Source organism: Zosterops lateralis (genome assembly GCF_965231275.1).
Source record: "Zosterops lateralis genome assembly, chromosome: 4".
In the NCBI taxonomy this organism is placed as follows: Eukaryota; Metazoa; Chordata; class Aves; order Passeriformes; family Zosteropidae; genus Zosterops; species Zosterops lateralis.
In genome coordinates, this window is record NC_139765.1 from 57,309,589 (window position 1) to 57,332,155 (window position 22,567).

The window sequence follows — 22,567 nt, forward strand, 5'->3', positions numbered from 1 at the left end:
ATTTCTAAATTCTTTTTGTAAGAGGATGAATAACCAATGAATATCTGTTAATGGGTTTGTGAGAAAAGTGCTGAAGATTGAGGAAGTGAGCAACACGACTAACTCTACTCATTCACTAATGTCTTCCTTTAGGAGTTTAATTAATCCATCTGATTAAAGCATGCATTATTGGTAAAAACAAACACTATTTTTCTCATGCTAAAAAATTAAAAAGCAGCTCAGGGAAAGCAAAAGTAAGGATCTATTCAGAGTTATATAGCAATATTAAATTCTCCTGTTTCACCTTCCTGTTTTATGGTTCTACCATCCCTCACAAATATGAGAACAAAATGGGCTTCTCTTTCTATCTTCAGGTGAATCTATATCTGTTCTTTTTATTTCAGCTAAATTCAGAGCTAATTACAGCTCTTACTCACTTGGAAAGGCATGCTATTACCACTGTAATTATTCAGTTCCTGTGTATTGCCTTTTGATTCACCTCATTAGCCAACCTCTAATTTTACTTAACCAGACCACAGTGTTTAGCTTCGTGTCCTTGACTCCACCCTCTCCTCATCCTCTATGTCCCTCTTCATGTTCTTGCTTTTTTCTACACTCCTGCTTTTTTTTATAAGTCCAGTAGTCCAGCATCCAACAACACTACTAACATAGAAAAACAAAAAGAAAAGAAACCATCAATCAATCAACCAACCAACCAACCAACCAAAACAAAGCAAAACCCAAAAAGCAAACATCATGTAAAAATCACAGTCTAGGACAATATCCTAAAAATAACAAAAGTACCTATATAAAAAGTGAAACAAAAGGTTTTTGGAAGCTCAAAAACAGTGTCAAAAAGATGTTAGGACTTCCCCTTGCACTGTATTGACTTGCTCTGGCCCTTCATTCTCCCTTCTGTTATGCATGCTTGTCTGCATTCCCAAACTTCTCAGGGTCTTTTCCATGGCTGTATCCCCTTCACACCTTTTCCCTTCAGAATCTCTTTCCATCATAAATTATTTTCATCTGGCTCTATCAGCTCTCAGCACAATTTAATTCCTCTACACCCTACAGAAATTATCAAAATGGAACTAGCATGGAACAAGACTATTTGGTCTCATATTTTCTCTAGTAAGTTCTGGCCATTTCCCCACCATATTTCTATTTAATTTTTCAGGATTTTTTCAGGGATTAACTATTACTTGAGTTTCTACAATGTGCACCATAATAAAGGACGGTGATTGTCCTTGCACACTACCAAGGCACCCATGAGAAACAATAACAAGAATCTTGCCAATCACCTTTTATAGACATATCAATTTTTTTTCTGATCGTACTAATTTTGACTGACCTAAGAAATCAAAGTCTTTAACATGAGCCCAGTCTCATTTTGCTACAGAGGATGTGATATACTCTTGTTGAAAGAATATAATAATGGTAAACTAAGTTATGAACACATACATCATTATTCTTCCTAAAATGCCTTTTTGAAAACCAATGTAAATAGGCTACTGAACAATATCAGAGACCTTCTTTTTTTGTTTGTTTGTTTGTTTTTGCTTTTGCTTTTTTTTAAATTTTTCACTAAGAATATGGAAAGAGGAATTTTCTTTTAATGCTAATGAAACCAGCAGCAACAGTCCATTTTCAGAAAAGATCTTTATTTGTGATTACATCTGCAGCTCTACTATGGAATGCCTACCAGAAAATGGTGAAAATGGTAACTGTGCAATCTCTACCTGAAACAGATATCAGTACTGCTCTGCTGAGATCAATGATTAAATACTTTGGTAGATAAAGAATCCTTAAAAAATATATTTTAAAAGCCACAAAAATTTGGTTTCAGCAGCTACTGCTAATCTTAAAGAAAACAGGAAAGCCCTTCAGAAGTAGTTATGCCTTATTTTTCTCAAAATGTCTATGACTGTTCTTAATGCAACTCTTATAAGCTACTGGTTATCTCTCCTTACTCAGCTGCTGTGCCTCTGCAGCATAATGAAATTCTGGTGTGATGATAGAACATCCTATTAATGAAAGTATTATGGACACAGATGGCTATCAAGGCTGCAGACTGCTGAACACCATGACCATAGCTGATTTTCTGGATGATATCATACAGTATTTAGAGTCAACAAAACTGGGACACAAATAACTTTGTATAAAGCATACTCAAGTACTCAGTGGAAGCTTTTTCTGTTCAAATCAGGGCATGTAAAGGATATGGAAAAGACAGGAAGAGGATAAGGAGAGGGAAAAGAGTGTCTACCCCATTTCTATTCTCATGTATAATTATTTTTTTTCAATTGGTAAAATCTTTTGAAAACCGTTCGAGTGGATTCAGTTTTAAATGTATAATGTACATGTACAATTTAGGAAAAGAAAAAAAGAATTTCTTAATTCAAATTTTTAAAAAATTCTGGTAATAATCCAATTTTTTAACACATTTGAGCATTCTTACTAATATTCTCATAATTTTCTTAAACTTCACTTTCACAGACATCACAAGAAATTTATCCTGCTTTAATTTCAATTTTTACCTTTTTTTTCTTTCTGCTTATCATGTGTATATATATACTCTGATGAATTTTCATAATTGATAGCCTGTGCATATCACATTATCATACACAACTTTCCTGCAATTTTTTATTTATGTTCAAATATCTTATTCCACTGTTTTTCAGTACAGAAAATCTCGACATTTTATGTTGTGGGGAAATAAAAAGCAACATGTTATACATGGGAAATACTATATGTAGGCATAGTACTCTTAGGAATTGAAAATTTGAATGTTGAATATTGTGCAAATTAACGTTTAAGTAAAATTCCATAATTTTGAAGAATACTCCAAAATTAGAGTGAATACTGAAGTTAGCAAGGGCACTCTAACAGGATGTCACACCTCTAAATCTCATCATATTATGATAAGAATTCAAAGATCTAAGGAACGCTATTTTTCATTATTTTAGTGGGCAAACTCAATGCAAAATAAATTAAAAAATAAATAGAACCAACACTTTATGTTAACAGTCCACAATAAAATTATAAAAAAATTCAGAGTACAGAAAAAATCCAAAGCAAACTGAGAAGCAATTAGTAATTCTCATATAGAACTTTCTGCAGTACATTATTAGTAGATTACAGTGAAAAACACACTATTTAAAGCAATCGCTATATAAAAACTTTTAAAAAAAGGAAACCATTTACACAAAGAATTTCAAATTACTCTTACGTGAATCTGAACATCTTGTTCAAATTTCTTTCTTACGGGAAGCTTGTCACTGAACTGGTTTTATTTTATTTTTTTTTTTTTTAATATCTAGCTATCTAAAAGAGTACTGATCCAGTAAATTCAAATTCAAGGAAACAGGTTCATTACCTTCAATAGTGTTCTTAATTTGACTAAGAGGTTAAAGTATGTGAACCCTAAATTACGAGAATATCAAGATAAGAATCATGTCTCTGTCTGGGTAGGCAATTTTATTATTTCTATAATAGGATCTAGACTCATGCTCATGTTCCACATATAGTCATCAACATCTGAAAGAGAGGCAAAAACTACTTCAAGCACAGAAACCTTTCCATAATCTTTATTTGCAAGCTGAACACAATGTCATTTTAGAATTTCCTACACGAAGAACTGGCACCACTTAATTCATAATAAATTAGTTTAGCCATTGTAATAGATGGATGGGCTCTTACACTGGTTTAAACCTGACTTGAGTCCTCTGGCTTGTCCTGGAAACTACTCTCATGGGTATAATTACCAGTTAGGACAATTACAATTGCTAGGTAACTTTGTACAACAGTGAGGCTTTTCTACCTGCAAATTCATCCTTGACCAGGAAAGTAATATTGGAGCAGAAGTACTAAATATTGGGGAAGAATTTTGTGTTTTGGCCTTTCAGCTTCTAATTTATTCACTACAATGTCACATAATAATATAAATATAAATGAATTTCCTATTTTCTATATATTTATACATAATATATATATAAAAAAGTTCAAGATATATAGTTATATAGTTATATGATAGAGATAAATATAAAAATACCATACAATTACCAGAAAATAAAATCTCATGGTACGTACTTACAGAACTGAAGTCAACATGATACTCAGCATATATATTTTGTTTCCAAAATACATTAACCAACAGGTTCTAAACTGTGCAAAGAGGTTCAAAATTAGCTGTACTCAGGTTATCTTAAGGAACAAGAGGCAGAGCAAATTCTGTGAAAGGCACTGGTCCACATCACATCCCCTGGAGCCTCTTGTCCAGCCAAGACTGAATGTCAGCCATTGGCACACCAGATGCCCCACCTGGAGGGGAGGGCCCCAGGAGACCAAAGCAGATGAAAGCAGTTGCACAAAGGCACACATGGGCAAGGCCCAGCATTTGGATTTTACAGTAGCTATAATTGCACTGGAATTCAAGAGGTGATTATTAATCTTTCTCTGTCACTCCCACCCTGCTCTCTGTTCTCCTAATTTCCTCCTCTCAAAATCTGGGTAACCTAAAGTTGGATGAGTTAGAGGTTTCTAAGTCAATGCCATGCAAAATGCTTTATTTTGATTAAATATTTGGTTTAAAATTTGCCAAGTATCCTTATTTTCTAAAGTTTGACAGTAAAAGTTTGTTGCACAACCTCCTGAGAAGATCGTGTTTCTCCTGTGCCCCTGCCTCAGGGCATAAAAAACTTAAGCGCCTTTAAGGAACTCATCCAGCAAGTCTGGGGCTTAACACCAACAAATACAGATAATGCCGTTCATATCACTGGTAAAAGAAGACAACACTAACTCAGCACTTTTTAGTGTAGGATGGTGAAATCACAAAAATTAAAGTGCGATGCAAATTCAAACGAACAGAGGTCAGGTAGTTAAAATATTCCTACAGACCACGACTTCCACTTCTGACATGTGGCAAATGCAGAATTGCAGAACCCAGTTCATTAGCATAAAGAGTCTAAGAATTGCTCTTCAGGAAATGTATTTTCTAACAGTGAAGACTTTCAAGCTTTTTAAAACCCAAATGTTCTCCTGCCCCAAGATTGTGAGGCAGTTTATCTGCCTGCTGCCCACCACTTCAACAAGGAGCTTCTTCTAACATTCACATTGAACTTATTAAGCAGGCTGCCTGCAGTTGTGAATAAAAATTCAGACAGAATCTATACAAAAATACAGATTCAAAGAGACAGACATTTGTGGGAGTTTCTGAACTTCTCTGAGATTAAACGCACAGAGAAAACCTTGATATTATTAGCTAAAACACAATACGTTCCTGATCCAGTTTCACAAAGCAGATCACAATGAAGTTGAGTTCCAGGCACTTTGTGGATAGCATGGTTTGTCTTCTGAAGGAAGATAAAACTTGAGCTGGGAACAAATTGCTGATGCTCTTCAGACAGGCAACAGGCCCTTCTAGAGGGATCCCATCAGGTATCGCCCCACATAAACACACAGTAAGCCAGAAGGGGACGTGTCAGAGACATGACCAGATGATACTGAATCTGGTTCATTTATATTTTGGGCAGGGCTATGCTTGGACCCACACTCAGCACTGTAGCCTTCTTTTCCTTGTTCCAAGACTGGCATTTCCCTTGGCTTTATACTTATATATAATGATTAGACTTCCAAAACTTACATCAAAATTCTGACTTAAGGCTGTTAAAGCAAGAGTGTCAATACTGCATCTAGGGTAACTACTTACTTTTAAAAAGCTGCTCAGAATTCGTCAATATTCTTAGCAAGCCCTCAATGTTTTATGCTTGACAAAATTAAAAATTCATGCAAAGCTGAAGCCTGAAATTTAAAATATGCTTGCTGCTTTGTGCAGAAGACATCTATCCTACCAAAGAAAGCTTTTTCTTGAATTATTTTAATCTATATTACATACACTCCAGACCATAAACTTTAAAATTACAATTAAAAAAAAAAATTATTCCCAAGGTCAGGAGGACTGAGTCTTACAATTTTGTAGACTGTTACATGATATAATTGGAGATAAAACAGGTGATTATTTCCATTGGCTATTGTTACTGTAATGCTGCTGCTAGTTAGTGCACCAAAGTGTTCCCATATAACTAAAAAAACAAAACAAAACAAAACAAAACAAAACAAAACAAAACAAAAAAACAAACAAAAAAACAAAAAACAAAAAACAAAAAACAAACAAACAAAAAAAACCCCAATTCATAGACCTTTCCTTTTTTTAAAAAAAATCAAACTCCGAATCAGTTCTATTCTGTACCTGAAACACTTAATTTTTTTTCCTAATTCAAATAAGAATTGATTTCTCCTTTGCGATGCACAGTCTAGACGGATACGTTTCTTCATATTCAATTGGGGCTGAACCTTGCCCTCTCAAAAGGAATAAGCATGGGTGGAAGTTCTCTTCTCTCTGAGAAGAATACCCTTCTCAGAGGGATGCTAGATGAACCCCTGAAACTCTCAAAAGGCATAATCTCAAACAAGTGGATGGAAATTCTACTTTTCCACTTCCACCTTATCTTAGAGTACAAAGAAGCTCTGAGGGCTTTCCTCCTTATCCTACTCCCTGGAATCTGGATAATTAGAAAAAGAAGCAGCTACATATCCATATTGCCTTGTATCACAAATTATGTGATACAATACTATTAGACTGAAAAAGCTTTTAGTCTAGGACTGTGTGAAACTGGCTTATGAAGTATCTTTCATGTCTGTGATACTGTAAAAAAAACACGGCAGCAAAACATAAGCAAAGCAAGTTAGAGAAATAAAAAATAAAGACAAATTAAAGTTTACTTCTGATATAAAAATGCCAGTTTTTATGACACAAGTATTTTTTTCCTCCTCCAATATGACCTCATCCCATAACTGCAGGGGAAGCACAACTCCTTTGTAGTGCCATAAATATGTGGCTTTCTAAGGTTCTGTCTCCAGAAAAGATATTTTCCCTGAATCAGCTGAATCAGCACTGTGCAGATTATTCTGAAAGAGACACACAGAAATGCCTAGCACTAACTATTCTGTCTCAGGTGCTGGGTATAGTAGTGCTATTAATGTTGTCACTAATTTAGCAATCAATTTTAAGATTTTCTAGGACTCTTCTGACACATCATCTATCATATCAGATATTAAACCCATGGTAAGTTAAAAATAAAGTGGTACATAGCCTTAAAATGCCATTTCTAACCATGTTATAGCCTTTCTTGATTCACTTTTATGAAACACTTTTTTTTTTTTTTTTTTTTTTTTTTTTTTTTTTTTTTTTAATGGCTCTTTGCACTTAATGCAAAGAGCTATAAACTTAATACTGGAGGGGAAGAATATTCTTTGACCACACTACTTTCACATAGTGTCTGAAATGTCATTTAGCTATAGCTAGATCTCATTCATTGATGGCAGGGGTATTTACAAAGATTCATCTCTCTGTAGTCTCTTACACTCACTGGAGACAAACATGTTGCCCTGACAGAAGCCCACCTTCACACATGAATAATTTTGAAAGTTTCTCTTTTCCCACTCTTCTGGAGATAACTGAAAGGTAGGATGACAAGCAGAGGGGGTAATATAATCATATTACATTTTTTCTTTAAACTGCCTCTAATCAGTGAAGACAGTGGCTTTTCCAGAAGGCAATCTGAGCAGCTGATGGTCTAAAATGTTTACACACATTATATTCAAGCAGAAAACCTATCTGCTAGTCATCCTATGTTCCCTTTAATGCCATAAAAGAAAAAGAGACAAGCTTTCAGAAGTGATTTCAATATTGACACTAAGTGATCTCTGAAATGCCCATTGTAGACTCCTGTCTGCAGAGGAAGACACAGAGGGAGCTTACAGTGACCAAACTCCTGAATTTAGGAATGTCGTGTTGACCTATTGCCTGAAGTTAGGTAATGAATCAGATTGCAATCAGACCGCTGTGGTGGTTGAGAGTGCCCTGCCGCAAGATATCAAGCACAGAAAACTCTACCCAGTGATTCAATGAATGCTTATTCTAATGCATAATATGTTCTCTAGTTATTTTATCCAGCCCAATTTAAAATGTCTGTAGTAATTAGGCTTCTAGTCACTTCCTCACCAAATTGTTCCACAGTCTAATGTCACATAACCTCTAACCATTTTTTCTGTGCTGAAACTGCCATCAGAGCACACAGATGAAAGAGGTTTAGACTACATGGGTGACTGCATAGGAATGTCAAGGAAGTAAAGGAAACGAAGCTGTTAGCATTGATGAACTAATGCATCCAATCAAACACCAGGAGGCTGAAGGTGTTGTCTTTCAGATGAAAAGTGAAAGCAAGGCACTAAGCATTAGAGGCAATTAAAGTTCTCTCAGCACTCTTTGCACAGTATCAGTGCTAACCCCTGGTTCCTGGCCACCTTCCAAATCACATAAATAATTCTGCTTTCCTAAATATTTCCCTGCCTTATAATTTAAAAAGGCAGCCATCTCTTGACTTGAAATAGTACCTTGATGCCAGGTTTAACCTCGAAGTAGGATACTTTTAAGTGAAAAGTATTCCCAGGTCTTTGTTATAGGTACAAGAAGTATTTTATTTTCAAAGACATTTTATTCACTCTTATCCTGGCATTATTTCCCTTACCACAAACCTATACTGTGCCCGACTTGTAAGCTGTGATCAGTGCTCACTCCCTGCTACTTGACTTCTATGAATGAACTGTTCTGTGGAAAAGACTGACCTTATGCAAAATCCTGGTCGGCATCTTTATGCCAGGTCCAGTCATTGAATCATAGAATCATTGAATATCTCAAGCTGGAAGGGAAGAACCTGGAAGGTTCAAGTCCAGTCCCTGCTCCTCTCAGTTCTAAGAGAAACCATATGACCAATTATGCTTCATCTGTTGCATGGATCACGACCTCTAACATTAAAAAGAAAAGAAGGGCAGTCGTAGTGGGTGACTCCCTTCTGAGGGGAACTGAGGGCCCCATATGTTGACTGGACACATCCCACACAGAGCTCTGCTGTCTCCCTGGAGCCTGAGTATGGGACATTATCAAGACACTCCCAGGGCTGATTAAGCCTTCTGATTATTATCCACTGCTGATATTCCAGGCTGGTAGTGATGAGATTGAAAAGAGGAGCATCATGGCAAATAAAAGGGACTTTATAGCACTGGGTCAAGTGATTGATAGGGCAGGAGCACAGGTAGTGTTCTGCTCAGTCTCTTTGGTGGCAGAGAAAAATGATGAAAGGAATAGCCCATATTATGAACAAGTTGCTCAAGGGTTGGTGTCACCAGCAGACTTTTGGATTCTTTGATCAACTTTTACAGGACCTGTCCTGCTGGAACTGGATGGGCTCCATCTCTCTGCTAAGGGCAGAAGGATTTTAGCTCATGAACTGGCGGAACTCGTTGAGAGGGCTTTAAACTAGGTTTGAAGGGGGAAGGGGATGCAGCTGGGCTGTCTGGAAGCAGGCCCAAGTGTGGTAAGCCTGAGTTAGGGGTGAAATCAGTAGCCCAGATGAGATGCAGGTATTCTAATGCACACAGCATGGGTAACAAACAAGAAGAGGTGGAAGCCATGGTGCAACAGCAGAGCTATGATGGAAACCTGGTAAGATGATTCACATAGCTGTAGCACTGCAATGGATGGCTACAAGCTCTTCAGAAGAGACAGGAAAGGGAGAAGAGGTGGAGAGCTGGCCCTTTATATTAAGAAGGTTTTTGACGCCATAAGTATTGAAACTAATGAAGATGGAGTTGAATGCCTATGGGTAAGAATTAAGGGGAAAGCCAACAAGGCTGACATCCCACTGGGAGTCTATTATCATCCACCCAATTAGGAAGAAGAGGTGGACAACTTATTCTATATGAAGCTGGAGAATGTTTCAAGATCACCAGTCCTTGTTCTTGTAGATGACTTTAACATACCAGACATCTGCTGGGAACTTTAGTCTGGAGAAAAGGAGACTCAGAGAAGACCTTATCACTCTCTGCAACTTCCTGAACCGTGGCTGTAGCCAGGGGAGGGGTTGGTCTCTTTCTCCAGGCAGCAAATGATAAAATGAGAGGACACAGTCTTAAGCTGTGCCAAGGGAAATATAGGTTGGATATTAGGAAAAAGTTTTTTATGGAAAGAGTGATAAAGTACTGGAATTGTCTGCCCAGGGAGTTGGTGTAGTCACCGTCCCTTGATGTGTTTAAAAAAGACCAGATGTGGCACTCAGTGCCATGGTTTAGTTGAGGTGTTGGGGCATGGGTTGGACTCGATGATCTTGAAGCTCTCTTCCAACCTAATCATTCTGTGATTCTCTGACCAAGATTGTTGTCCAAATGCTCTTTGAACTCTGACCAGTTTGGTGCTATCACCATTTCCAAAGGAAACCAGTTTCATTGCCTGATCACACGCTCACTGGAGAACCTTTTCAAAATGTCCAATCTGATCCTCCCTTGATGCTGTTTCATTCCATTTCCTTGGGTCCTAACACTAGTCACCAAAGAGAGGGGATCTCCCCATCTGCTGCCCATCTTGATGGAGTTGTAGACTGAGATAAGGGTCACAGATAAGTGTCACCCCTCAGATTTCTTCAAGCTGAACAAAGTGACCCCAGTTGCCTCTCCTTAAGTCTCGCCCTCAAGACATTTCTTTACCTTGGTCACTCCCCTCTGAACTCACTGTAAGAGTTTGATGTCCATCTTATATTGGACCCAAAACTGCCACAGTACTCAAGATGGGGCCTCAATTGTTTGAGTTTAGGTACCAAATATTTCAGAACATAGTGAAGCCCTTACCTACTCTTCTTCATTAAAGTATTCCTTTAGGGTAGTTATCAATCTGCTCAATTTCTGTCATGTCACAGCAATTCTTCCCCAGCAACACTTCAATCTCTAACTGACACTTGACATTCATGATCAAAGAGAACAAAGGTATTCAATGTGAACATGTTTACATGATTTTAGTAAGTTCGTGATATTATTGAGACAAGAAATTTCACTCAACTTCTTTTGGAATGTTACACATTGCCCTCAGTTTGGAGCTGGAAGCAAAGTAACTGGAATTAAAATTTCTGTGCATTTCCAAATGAAAAGTGACCTGCAAGGTGGAAATTGCCAGACTATGTCTGCACCATGCATAGGAAAGGGAAGCTCATGAGTAATAGAAAAAAATTTACTTCCATATCAGTAACTAGGAAAATATGCAGTACTGATGATATTGTCTAGAGGTAGTTTAAAGAAAAGAAAGCCATGTACATGCTCTGATGCATCTATAAGTATAGATGGATTTGTGACTGTATATGTGGGAGGTAGGATGAGGAAAGAAAGAAAGGAATTATTATTTCTTCAAGCCATGTTCAAAACTAGGTTTGATATGCATACTAGTTTTCCTTTTGGTTTTACCTATTTTTTAAAGAGAAATTTCTTAAATGCAACAAAGTAAAATGTATAATTAGAGTGAAGGAAGATTTGAAATATCTGCAATAAAATCATGCTAAGATAACATAAATATTACAATAACAAACATCATAAATATTCTAAATGTAAAAGCAAAAATTCTCATTTCTAAAAAATGTAGTTCTCTTTTCTTCTTTCCTTTGCTCTCTGTAATATGTCTAAAATTCTTTAGAATGATGAAGCTCTCCAGTTATTAAGCAGTTTGTTTGATGTGATGACCTAGGATTCTATTAATGATCACTTCTGACCCCTACACCTCCCTATGGAGTCCCAGAGATAATAAGAAGAGCAGGGAATTATTGATTGAAACTAATGTAGCTTCCTTGTAGATGCTGAGTGTCTGTGTTAAACAAAATCAATCAGTGCCGGCTGAAAAGCATGTTAATCATAATGTATGAACAACTTACATACACTAATATCCTATAGAAACCAATACTGCTACAATGCTTGCAAAAGAAATGAAATATTACTAACGCTTTAAGATGTAAAAAACAAATAAACAAAAAAGCCAAGCAGATCACACAGTTGTCTGAACACTTTGAATTCAGTTATCTGAGCTACAACTGTCCAAATTTAAGATTTTTGGATATTGGGATTGATCTCCTGGCATTTCTCATAGCACTTAGGGGAGATAAAAGTAACCAGTACTCAAACCCAGACCATAAGAATCTTCCAATCACAGAATTTAGCTAAACAAATTAATGATTGCCTTCCTAATTTTCAGGCAAGTAAACTAATTCTCTCATGCCACTTTTCCTTTCATCAACTGTTTTTATTTCCTGAACAAAACTGCAGTTTATTTTTTAACCTATAAATATATATTGGACATAAGTATTGGAATTATTGAACATTTGGGAGTTGTTTGCACACTTCTCAGGATACTGTCCTTGCATTCTAAGAAAGGTTTTGGCATAACAAATCTTATTTTCAGATTTACACAATTCTTGTGAAAGAGCACAAATCACGGGTGAATCTGTACACAAACTTTTATCAAAGAACTTTCATCACTTGCTTTAAAAGAAATTTAAATTAGCAAAGGTACTGTACAAAATCAAAGAATAATTGCTATCTTCCAATCTCTCACTGGTTCCAGCTTAAAAACTGATGAAGCTTAACTGACACACAGGGAAATTACACTGGTGATAAACCAGATGCTATGTTGAAATAAAATATCTTACCAAACTAATGCAACTGAGGTCATTGCTATGGAATTTGATCTCAAAAAGGGGACTAGGGAACACCAGTTGCAAATAAAAATAATATAATGAAAAGTGCAGGCAAACCGCTGTCATAATATCACAAACCCTACATTCATGAATAAAAATTACATCGTAACCAAACATACCAAATATACATTATGACTCTGTGGGTGTGGAAATGAAGCAATCAACACTAAATCAAGCTTTAAATCAGGGTGAATATCAATGGCTTTTTTTTCAGAATACATTAGCAATCTGCCATGGTGAAAGACTGCTAGAAAAAAATACAAATTAAATCAACCCTCTCCATCATATAGAAATATTTCAAGAAAATCTCTGTTCTTTATGTACTGCTCAGACCAAATCCTAAATATTGTATTTCTATTTCTAAGAATTCCAGTTTTATCTGTCTGACATTCACGGTGTTTCCTTTCTTAGGAAAAGACTATAAGTGATGCAGCAGTGGAAAGCAGAGTGGATTTTGATAATCAACTCAGGAGTTACTCTAAGAGCTATGTTGACAAGTTCAATCTCACCCAATGTTTGTAAGGTTTAAGAGCCCTTAAATTACCTACTCCTTTTGCTGTAAGAATTGACACTTGCATTTCAAAGCTCCAGAAAATGTACTACACAACCAAATATATTCTGATGTACTTCTATCATTGTACTAACGGTAGCCAGGTACAACAAAATTAATTTTAAGGTTGCAAAAATTACCAGCTTTGATACTGAATTCTTAAACCACTCTCTTGCCAGAAGATGCAACAAAATTGTTAGCTAATATTTTCTCACTATTGGGTTAGCAGGTCACATTTACTATGCCTGCTTCCTTCACATATGACTTTGCATTAAAGATCTAAGGTCTACCTTACCTTTAGAAATAGTCTCTTTAAAATCAAGACTATATAAATAAAAAAATGAAAAGAGCCAAATTTTTGACTTTTTTTCTCTTTTTGATTGCAAAAATGAAATTTCAAATAGCAGTTATATACTTAACATCAACTATAATATAAATGAAGAAAATTTTGCAAAAGTACATTCTACATCATCTTTAAGAAAGTTCAGAGAAGGATTTATTTGTTTGTTTGAAAAATGGGATTCTTTATTGTTAAAAAAACCAACAACCCATCAATTATGTTTGGTTGCTACATTCCTAAACAGCAATGTTTGACATAATATTGGAGACAAAAACACCTTTCTCCTACATAATTTTATGTAATGCTCATGTCATGTTCAAAATAAAGCACTTAGTTTTGTTTGAAAAAAAATTATTCTAGAAATTGTGTATAAAAATATGGATGAATTCAGTGTTCATTCCTTAAACTATGAACTTGGTAAATTCATAGATGAATACTTGTCAGTCAGTGGCCAACTTATCTGCCAGCTTTACTTGCAAGCAAGTAAGAGGCAAGATAAAGTGCTTGTTTATTCTTTCCTATATAATTGTGTTGATGGTATGTAAACCAAATTTTTTTCTCATTTCATTCATGACACAAATCTACAAATCAAAGGTTTGACTTTTGCCTTCATTTTAGTCTGGAAACAACATACAGCTCTAGGTATCACCAACCTCTTTGAGCTCTGATTACAAAACATCCCCAACAGCTCAGGAAAATAAAGTAGCATGTCCTACATATCTTGTAGTTATTCTTAGCAGAGGCTCAACATCCTAATTATAAACATTTCACAAAATAACAAAGAACCATGGTATTATTAATATCTTAATATGCCACAGAATCAAAGGTTGGAAGGGAACCTCAAGGATCATCTGGTCCAATCTTTTCAGGCAAAAATGCCAGTCTAGACAAAATGGCCCAACACTCCCTCCAACTGCATCTTAAATGTACAATTACAGGGAATCCAGCAGTTCCCTGCAGTGTTTCAAAGGCTGATTTTTCTCATTTTGAAAAATTATTTGGAATATCCCCAGGAGAAACTTGTACCCATTATCCCTGATCCTTTCCATGTGACTCCTTGTCCGCCTTAAAAAAAAAAAGAAAAAAGAAAAGAAAAAAAAAAGTATAAAGTATTTAGACACAAATGTTACAGAGAAGTTTTATTTTCCAATGGATGAACTTCCCATTTACTTTTCAAACATGAAGTATTACATGAAAAAACTTCTCTGACTACATGATATCCAACCATGGATGCTGTCATTGAGTTCTCTGTTTTCATAAAATGATGATCGAGCACATTGAAAGGACAAGCAGAATTTGAAAGAGACTTTCTTTGTGAGTTTTCCTAAGAAATACGTAAGGAAAGAAAAAATATTTTCAAATATCAAATTGACTCAAAGCCTCCATATTTTGAAAACAGCCTAATGTAATAATTGAAGCATGAGGTGCAGTCATGTCTTAGTGACATGAACGTTCCAGATAAGTTTCATCTTAAGACACTCACAGGTGTATCAAGGCAAGGCAGACAAACAATGTGTAACAGAGAGTGATACATCAGACTTAGGCAGTTATGATGAGATAAATTACTCTGAGAAGGTGCCTTTTGCTCTTTATTGGGTATAAAGAAAAACTAGAATTACTAGCAGCTACCTTTGGATACACAAGTTACAGCAAATCAATCTAACCATAGGCCAAAACTGACTGAGGAAAAATTATGCTTTGTTTCCATCAGCTGGTGCAGAACTCTTTTTTTTTTTTTTTTTTTTTTTTTTTTGCTTAGAACTTTGTTGTTTTAAAATAGGAAACATATGTTGAATATTTTAATTGGTAGTAAGCATTTTTCCTAAAGTTGCAACTATAAATGACAAAATAAAATCATTCCTTTCCTAAGCAATTGCATCTTATGATCTTGCAATAAAACATGAAAGGAAAACTACTGGATATAGTATTATATTATGAAAGAGAGATAAGGAACTATCTTACAGAGTACTAAAAACAGTGAAAGAAAAATGCAAAAATAGAATGTGCATGATGTTCAATATTTAGCTTTGTGGGTTGGCTCTGAAATCTCCTTTTGAGCTGTCTTTTTTGATAATCATTGGTATGACCAAATTCTGAGGCAACAGTAGAGTTGGGTATTTTTACACAATATTTTTATCTGAGGACTCAAACCAGCCAGTATTCAAAGCCAATACATGAATTTATTATAGTTTACTACATAAGCATGTTTTTCTTTTTTCTTTTTTTTTTTTTTTTTTTACTTCTGTTAATGGAGACTAGATCAAAACATATAATTTTACAACACTATTTTCAATATGTCTCCAATTTCATTTTTAATATGAAAGCTTGCTAAAAGCTTTGCAAGGCTGGCCTCCATTGAAGACTCTCCCACTGTTAATGTAACAGAGAATTTCAGTTGTCTCAAAAAAATCTTTCAAAGTGAAACATTTTCATACCTCCCTGTATGTGAGCAGTTTTCCAGCTACATAGATGCTATCAGTGCATCTGCAGTGAATCATACAGAATATCATTTTAAAGAGAGAAAAAATACTGGACATGTGATGTACATTCAGATACTGTATTCCAATTATAGCATCAGTGCTTTCTTCAACAGCATTAAATATCACACGGGAGCAGTCACATTAGCCTCCCAGTGGCATAAGACCTTTGAGGCTTTCGTGCTGCATTTTTTTTAATGTTCTAAGGAATAAAAAATAGGGGAAAAAAGAAGGCCATTTCACTGCTGTTCCTGTAATCACATGCAGAATATAACAGTACCATGCCTCTAACATTCAACTGCATATCGAGTTAAAACAAAAGTGAAATTTCCAATTAAAAAAATGTAATTGAAATATCTATACTATTATTCAGTATTATCTTTTGGATGAATTTCAATGCTATTGCCACTGTTAGTTGGTACAACATGAAAATTTCTTCTGTAGAGTTTTTATTTTTTTAATGGGACACCACTCTTACATTGGCAGAAATGGATTGAATATATTTTTGCTTCTTACCATCAACACATGCTGGCCTTGCTCTTGTTGTGCCGGCAATCTGTCCTTTTTTACATGCACAGCGAGCTGTTTGTCGGGCTATAGTCCTTCGGGGCTGGCTGCTATCTCTGTCCAAAGTAACAATCTCACACGTACCTGCAGCCAGGTGACCTGGAAAAAAACCAGCAACAGGTACCAGAGTCACTGAATGCACTTCAGGCAATCTATTACAGCCAAATAGAGCCACGGCCCTAAGTCACAGCAGACACTCCACAACAAATGGGCAGCCAGCTGATGGATATAATAAAACTGAGATGACATACAATTTTTTCTTTGTGGTGGACATATAAAAACCCTGCAAACTGGTTATGTCAGAAAATGATTATTGTTCCGTAAAAGTCAGAGAGTTGAGGTTATGCAGGTTACTTTTACTTATGTTGGCTAAGTAAAGGAACAATCTTTTATGGCAATGAAATTTAAATGGTATACTCTTTACATACTTCCAGGAAAGAAATTATAAAGCATATGGGAAATAAAAACTTCCCCAAATTTCCATGAATACAGCGAAGTCTTAACTGCTTTGTGTATTGCTTTTGAAAGAAAAAGCCTTCCAAAGCATGCCCACATTTGCCAAACTCTCAATCCTTTGGCTCTTTTTTCATCTAAACTGAAAGGTAATTAATTCGCTTCCTGACTCATATTTGATATAGCTGGTTTGTTTTTTTTTTTTTTTTTTTTTTTTAATTTTACTAAATTTACTATATAACTGTCAAAAGGCTTAAATGATACCATACCCTTAGCTCAGTAATTACTTACTTTTTATTGACTTCTCCAATATAGGCAGCTTTTCCTAAATACTAAAGAAAACCATGCCACCTAATTCTGAATTTGAACCATGCTATGAGAAGCAAACCGAAAAGCTCAAAAAATTATTTTATGAAGAACATTAATTTGAAGTTAATGCTATACTTTTAAAGCAATGCACTTCCTCTGGTACAACCATTAGTAAGCTAGTAGTATACCAAAATACTACCTTTTACACTCAGGAAAGATACATTATTGAATTTCAATGCGTAGAAAGACTGAAAAAAATTCCCAATTACCACTTTGCATTACATATAATTTCTGAGATATATAGTGCAGTAGTAAACATGTGCAACACTATCTGCAAATCACAACCTTTCTATGTTTTAGTTTTTATGAAAAAAAAAGGAAGATTCACAACTGTTTTTATAAAAAATGCAGTTTAAATAATATTCACAGTAAATTGGATTTTGCCGTTAAAAATAAAAAGAGAAAAAAGCAAAAATTCTATAATAATGTCAAAACTAAAAAAATAAAATGAAACCAACCTGAAATATATATGAATGGCCTTTAAGTCAAAAGGTACAAATTTTTTTTCTGTACACTTTTAATTTTTTCATTCACAATACAAGTTCACCCAGTCTATTCTTCTCAGAAGCAGTTAAGATGCCTGTTGTGTGGAACAGCAACATATTGTAGACTGTCACCAGAATCATGTCTCACTCACTGCTAAAGCACCTAAATTTTATGTTTCTGTGAATCTTACAAGGCATTAAATCACAAAATGGCAAAAAGGAAGATCTTAAGGATGGATGTGGACTAAGGTACTACAAATTCATGCAAATATAAGACATATATAAGTAATATACATTAGGCACTTATAAACACATATATTCACAATAGTGAACATTATCACCACTGTGTTTTATGAGTGCTGGCAACTAGACTTATGAGCTACGGTCAGTCCTGTGTTTCTACTCTTTTCCACCCAGTCTGTTAATAAAAACACCTTAGGATAAACATATTAATTAGAGGACTTTTGCACTAGTATACACTTCTCTTTTCTTTGTCCATTCAAAATTACTGGATTAGAATGCAAAGATTTAGCAGAAAGATTGTGCCACATAATTTTCTAGAAAAAGACATGGGAGATCCACCTACATCAAACATGTTGAACTGAAAAAAAAGAAAAATATTCTTTTTTTACCCTGGAACTAATATATTTCATTCTGGGTAGTAGGAGACATATTGCTCCTAAGGAATATAGCTGTCTTGGTAGATCATGTGAGAAAGAGATAATCAGAGGTGTATTTAGACCCCGATGCCTTAGGGAACAAAAGCGTGGAAGCATAAGTATGACACATGTAAGTGTATCAGCTTCCATACTCTCCACTATCCATGAGACTTTATACTATTATTTCTTTCACTAAAAGCTAGGATAAATCATACAATCTCAGTGAATAATTGTATAAACTCCCATTTCAGAGGAAAGGAACCAGACTTACAATACAGTGAAGGCAAATAATGACTATACTCAGAGAATAAAAACAATGAAGCTCTATGTCAAGATAATTTGTGAAGGCAATGAGCTTTCCAGAGACTGCAGGCAATGAGTATCAATAAGAACACCTAATGGTATTTTCTGCTTTTAGATCTGTACAATTTTAGTTTTGCTTTGGTTTTCAAAAATGATAATTTCTTCCAGGCACAGTGACTTTATTTTCTTTATGAATTTTGAAAACTAGGATATCTACACAAGAGTAATTGCTATACATAGATATTTTGTCTGTTGTTTTCCTTTTTTTCTATACCAAAAGGATATTGTAGATATTGTAAGTTATTGTAAGGATATTGTAAGTTATTGTAGAACCACAGGCGCTCTTACATATATGACATAAATATCTTCTCCTGATTGTGTCACAGGCTGCAAAGATTGCAAGCACACTGAGCACTGCAGCACAGAGTACATCTACTGTTACTTGGCCTCATATGGCTGTAAAGCATGAAAAGTATTAGTTAAGGTTATGGAAGGCCATCTCCAGAGAGAGTCATCCTGATGTAAAACATCTCCTCTCTGTCTTTCATTAGGTAGAGGACAAGTCTACAGGAGTACCTCACTTAGGTGACGTGTGCTACTTTGGCTTTTTAACAATTTCGTCTAGAAACATAAGGTACAAAGTAATGGAACTGAATGAATAAGCTTCTTGCAAGTACTGAATTGCAAAAATTAGGATACCTTTCATTTTCAGGGAAGTTAGCACAGTGACCTCTTTTAGAGATGGTAATGAAAAAAGGCTGTTCATCAGTGAGCCTCTGAACATGCTCCACTTCACTCCTAAAGCCAGAGAAGAAATCTCAAGGCAGCAATGGGTGGAGTTTCACTGGAGATTTTCCGGCTGAGAGATTAGGACCCACAGTCCATGAACAGTCATAAAGGCACTGCACTTGCATTATATTTTCTTTATGTACTTGCAGCACAAAAACCAATTCACCACCCTCCAACATAAACAAAATAAACTTGGTGGAAAAAAAGGACAAGCATCATTAAAGAATAGAGTCATTCCAGCTTTGTCTAAAAGATTTTTTCAAGAAAATTCTGGGTTTTACTATTTTATGAACCAAGTATGAAGACTATTTCAGAAGTACAATAAAGCTGGAGTTTTCCAAGTGAATTAGTAGATATTTCCTTGTTGTTGCTATGGTTATTATACATATATGTAAATATTTTATATGTTTTATAATTCTAATCCAATAATTAATTGGAAATTTGATTTTTGTTTTAAGCATTTGATTACTAAACAGAGAAAAGTTTCAGTTCTTTAATGCTCTCTTATAGTGTAGCACTGCATTCTTAAAATGCCAGTTGATCTCTCCCCACTCTCTCCCTCTACAAACACAAATGCTTCTATATGGATTTTTTTAAGAAAAAGGGAAAAACAAATTAATCTGAATTAAAAATGCAAGACAAAGTAAACAATTTTTTTCTAAAAAATGCACAACTGCTAAAACTTTAAATAAAACAGAACTGCACTTTTGGCTTGTATCTTGAAATTGTTTACAGTAATTGCTGTATACAGAACTTCTTTTGCTTTTTTCCTAAATGAAGTCCACTTGTGATCAGCCCTCAAACTGAGGAAGATTTTCATGGAAGTGTGTAGGAATCATGAGTATAGGTACATATATTTAGCAAATGTGCCGGGAATATCTCAATGTAAAAAGAGCATGTTTTTAAAAGATCTTTAGTTTTTGCATTCTTGAAATGAAACAATTTCTTATTGAAAAGCTTAAAAGCAAATGGCATTTTTCATGTTTATTACTAAGACTATTCTGTCAACTATATGTCATTGTCGAAAGAACAAAGATTTTGAAAGATCCATATTTTCTGCAATAGGTAAAAACCTTTAAATAGTAGATATATTTGTATTACATGGAGGGTACTTGAAATAACATTTTTATTTTATGTGGCTAAAAATATTTCTATTATCCAATAGAAAATATAAATCTAAATAATCCACCTAAACTACAGCAATCAAGTTACAGATTTTTTTTTTTTTTTTAATTATGCTTGTTGTAAAGCTGAAGGCTTTACTGAAAATTCACTTAAGAAAACAAAATCAAATTATGAACTAATGGAATCTGTGGGTACAATGAAAGTAAGTTTTGATCCAAATATACAGATTTTTCCAGGGGTTTAGATTTCATGTTCGTCCAGAGAATCTACTTGTGATTTGTACATGCAGGCTTATATTATAGTTTCAGTGAACAATTTTTCCATGCATCACCAATTTGATGCCTAGCAACACAAGCTCTTTTAGTTCAAAATGCATTAAGTTAGATGGTATTAAAATTCTTGGCTAGATTCAGATATGCTTTTGTCAGTGAACACAATGCAGGAGTTGTTTCAAAATCAGATCATAGGAATACATTCAGTAGTTTTCTATTACAATATTGAAGTCCTTCTGACAACAGAGCCATGTTAACTCCTGAGCAGAGCTGAAGATCAACAATTCCTACTGAAATAAGGGGGAACTGAAGTACTTAGTGCCCCTCATTATCTGCAGTTTGACATTAACCTGAGTAACAAATATTTAAAAATAACTCGATTTTAAATATGAAAAAGTATATGTTTAAACGGAACTCAATTTTTTGATGATCCATGATCCAATCTCAGACTGTCCAATTACCTTTTCTTTTTAAAATTTAGTTCCTAATGAGGGAGATTATGGCAAGGAATTGGTTTGTGTCAAAGAACCACTCTCATGTTTAAGCTGCAATAGTAAAATTTGTGGAAATCCAACTATCATTAAGTAAGAAAGAATGGCTTCCACAAAGCTTCTGAAAACAAAAAAGTATTTAAAATAAAGTAACAGAGCCAAATTGGCTCAGTGACATGGGGAACTTTTTCAAATTAATCAACACAATTTGAGAATAACTATCAAATAAGAACATCGTTTCAATTGTTAACTTATGTGATACAAAGGTATTTCAATTTTTCAGTAGAGTATGCTCAAGGAAATACACTATTTCACTTTCCTCTTTTCAAAGTCAGTGACACTAAAAGCATTTGTTTCCAAGATGTTTCATATATAATTTTGGACTTTACATCATTTTTTTGAAACAAATGTTGTGCCTGTTTAAGTAACAAGACTACACAAAACAATTCTTCGTGCTAGTGGAGTTAGACAACCTGTTTAGAATAGTCTTTTCCAGTTTTTCTTGAGGGTATGACTATGTTGTCAGTCAAAGACAGTACCAATGTTATTGAAACAAAAACTAATTTATTGGGATAATCCTAATCTATTGGTGTAACCCACAGGTGCCCAGGAGAGGAAGAAGAAGTACAAGTTTTTCAGAACTGTCTTTACTTCATTACAGGTTCAGAACTATATTTGATGAGAGTCAACATTACAATGTGACCTTTGTAGCTTCTCAGTCTTAAAAGCGATTTTGAATTTTAGTAGCATTAAAGAAGAACACGTCTTAAAAGGTGTGGCTTGAGTGCCCATTTTATCTAGAAAAAATCACTGTAGAACTTAATTAGGTAAAATTTATGAATAATGAGAAAAATATGATTAATATCTTCTCCTTTAAGTACTTAGATAAAATATTTTTCAGAGTTCCACTGCAATGAAACAGTGCATTATGTCTCCCTGGTAATTACTAATCTTACTGCAGTTTTCAAACTACCACATAGCCATCTCAAGCACATAAACAGCAAAGACATTAGGAGGATAGGAAAATAGTTTTCAGCTCTTCCATTCTGAAATAAGTAGTAAATTTTAATTAAGATAAATCC

The 22,567-nt window shown here is 34.8% G+C and overlaps 1 protein-coding gene across 1 annotated transcript in view; it reads right to left on the minus strand.

Moving 5' to 3' along the window:
* TAFA5 (TAFA chemokine like family member 5) overlaps positions 1-22,567 on the minus strand; it is a gene marked incomplete at its 5' end in the record, with an annotated part of 293,171 nt that overhangs the window by 160,513 nt on the left and 110,091 nt on the right. Inside the window, one exon of the mRNA XM_083860063.1 lies at positions 16,489-16,638. Coding sequence (XP_083716189.1) covers positions 16,489-16,638 — 150 coding nt within the window. The remainder of the gene's footprint in view (positions 1-16,488; positions 16,639-22,567) is intronic.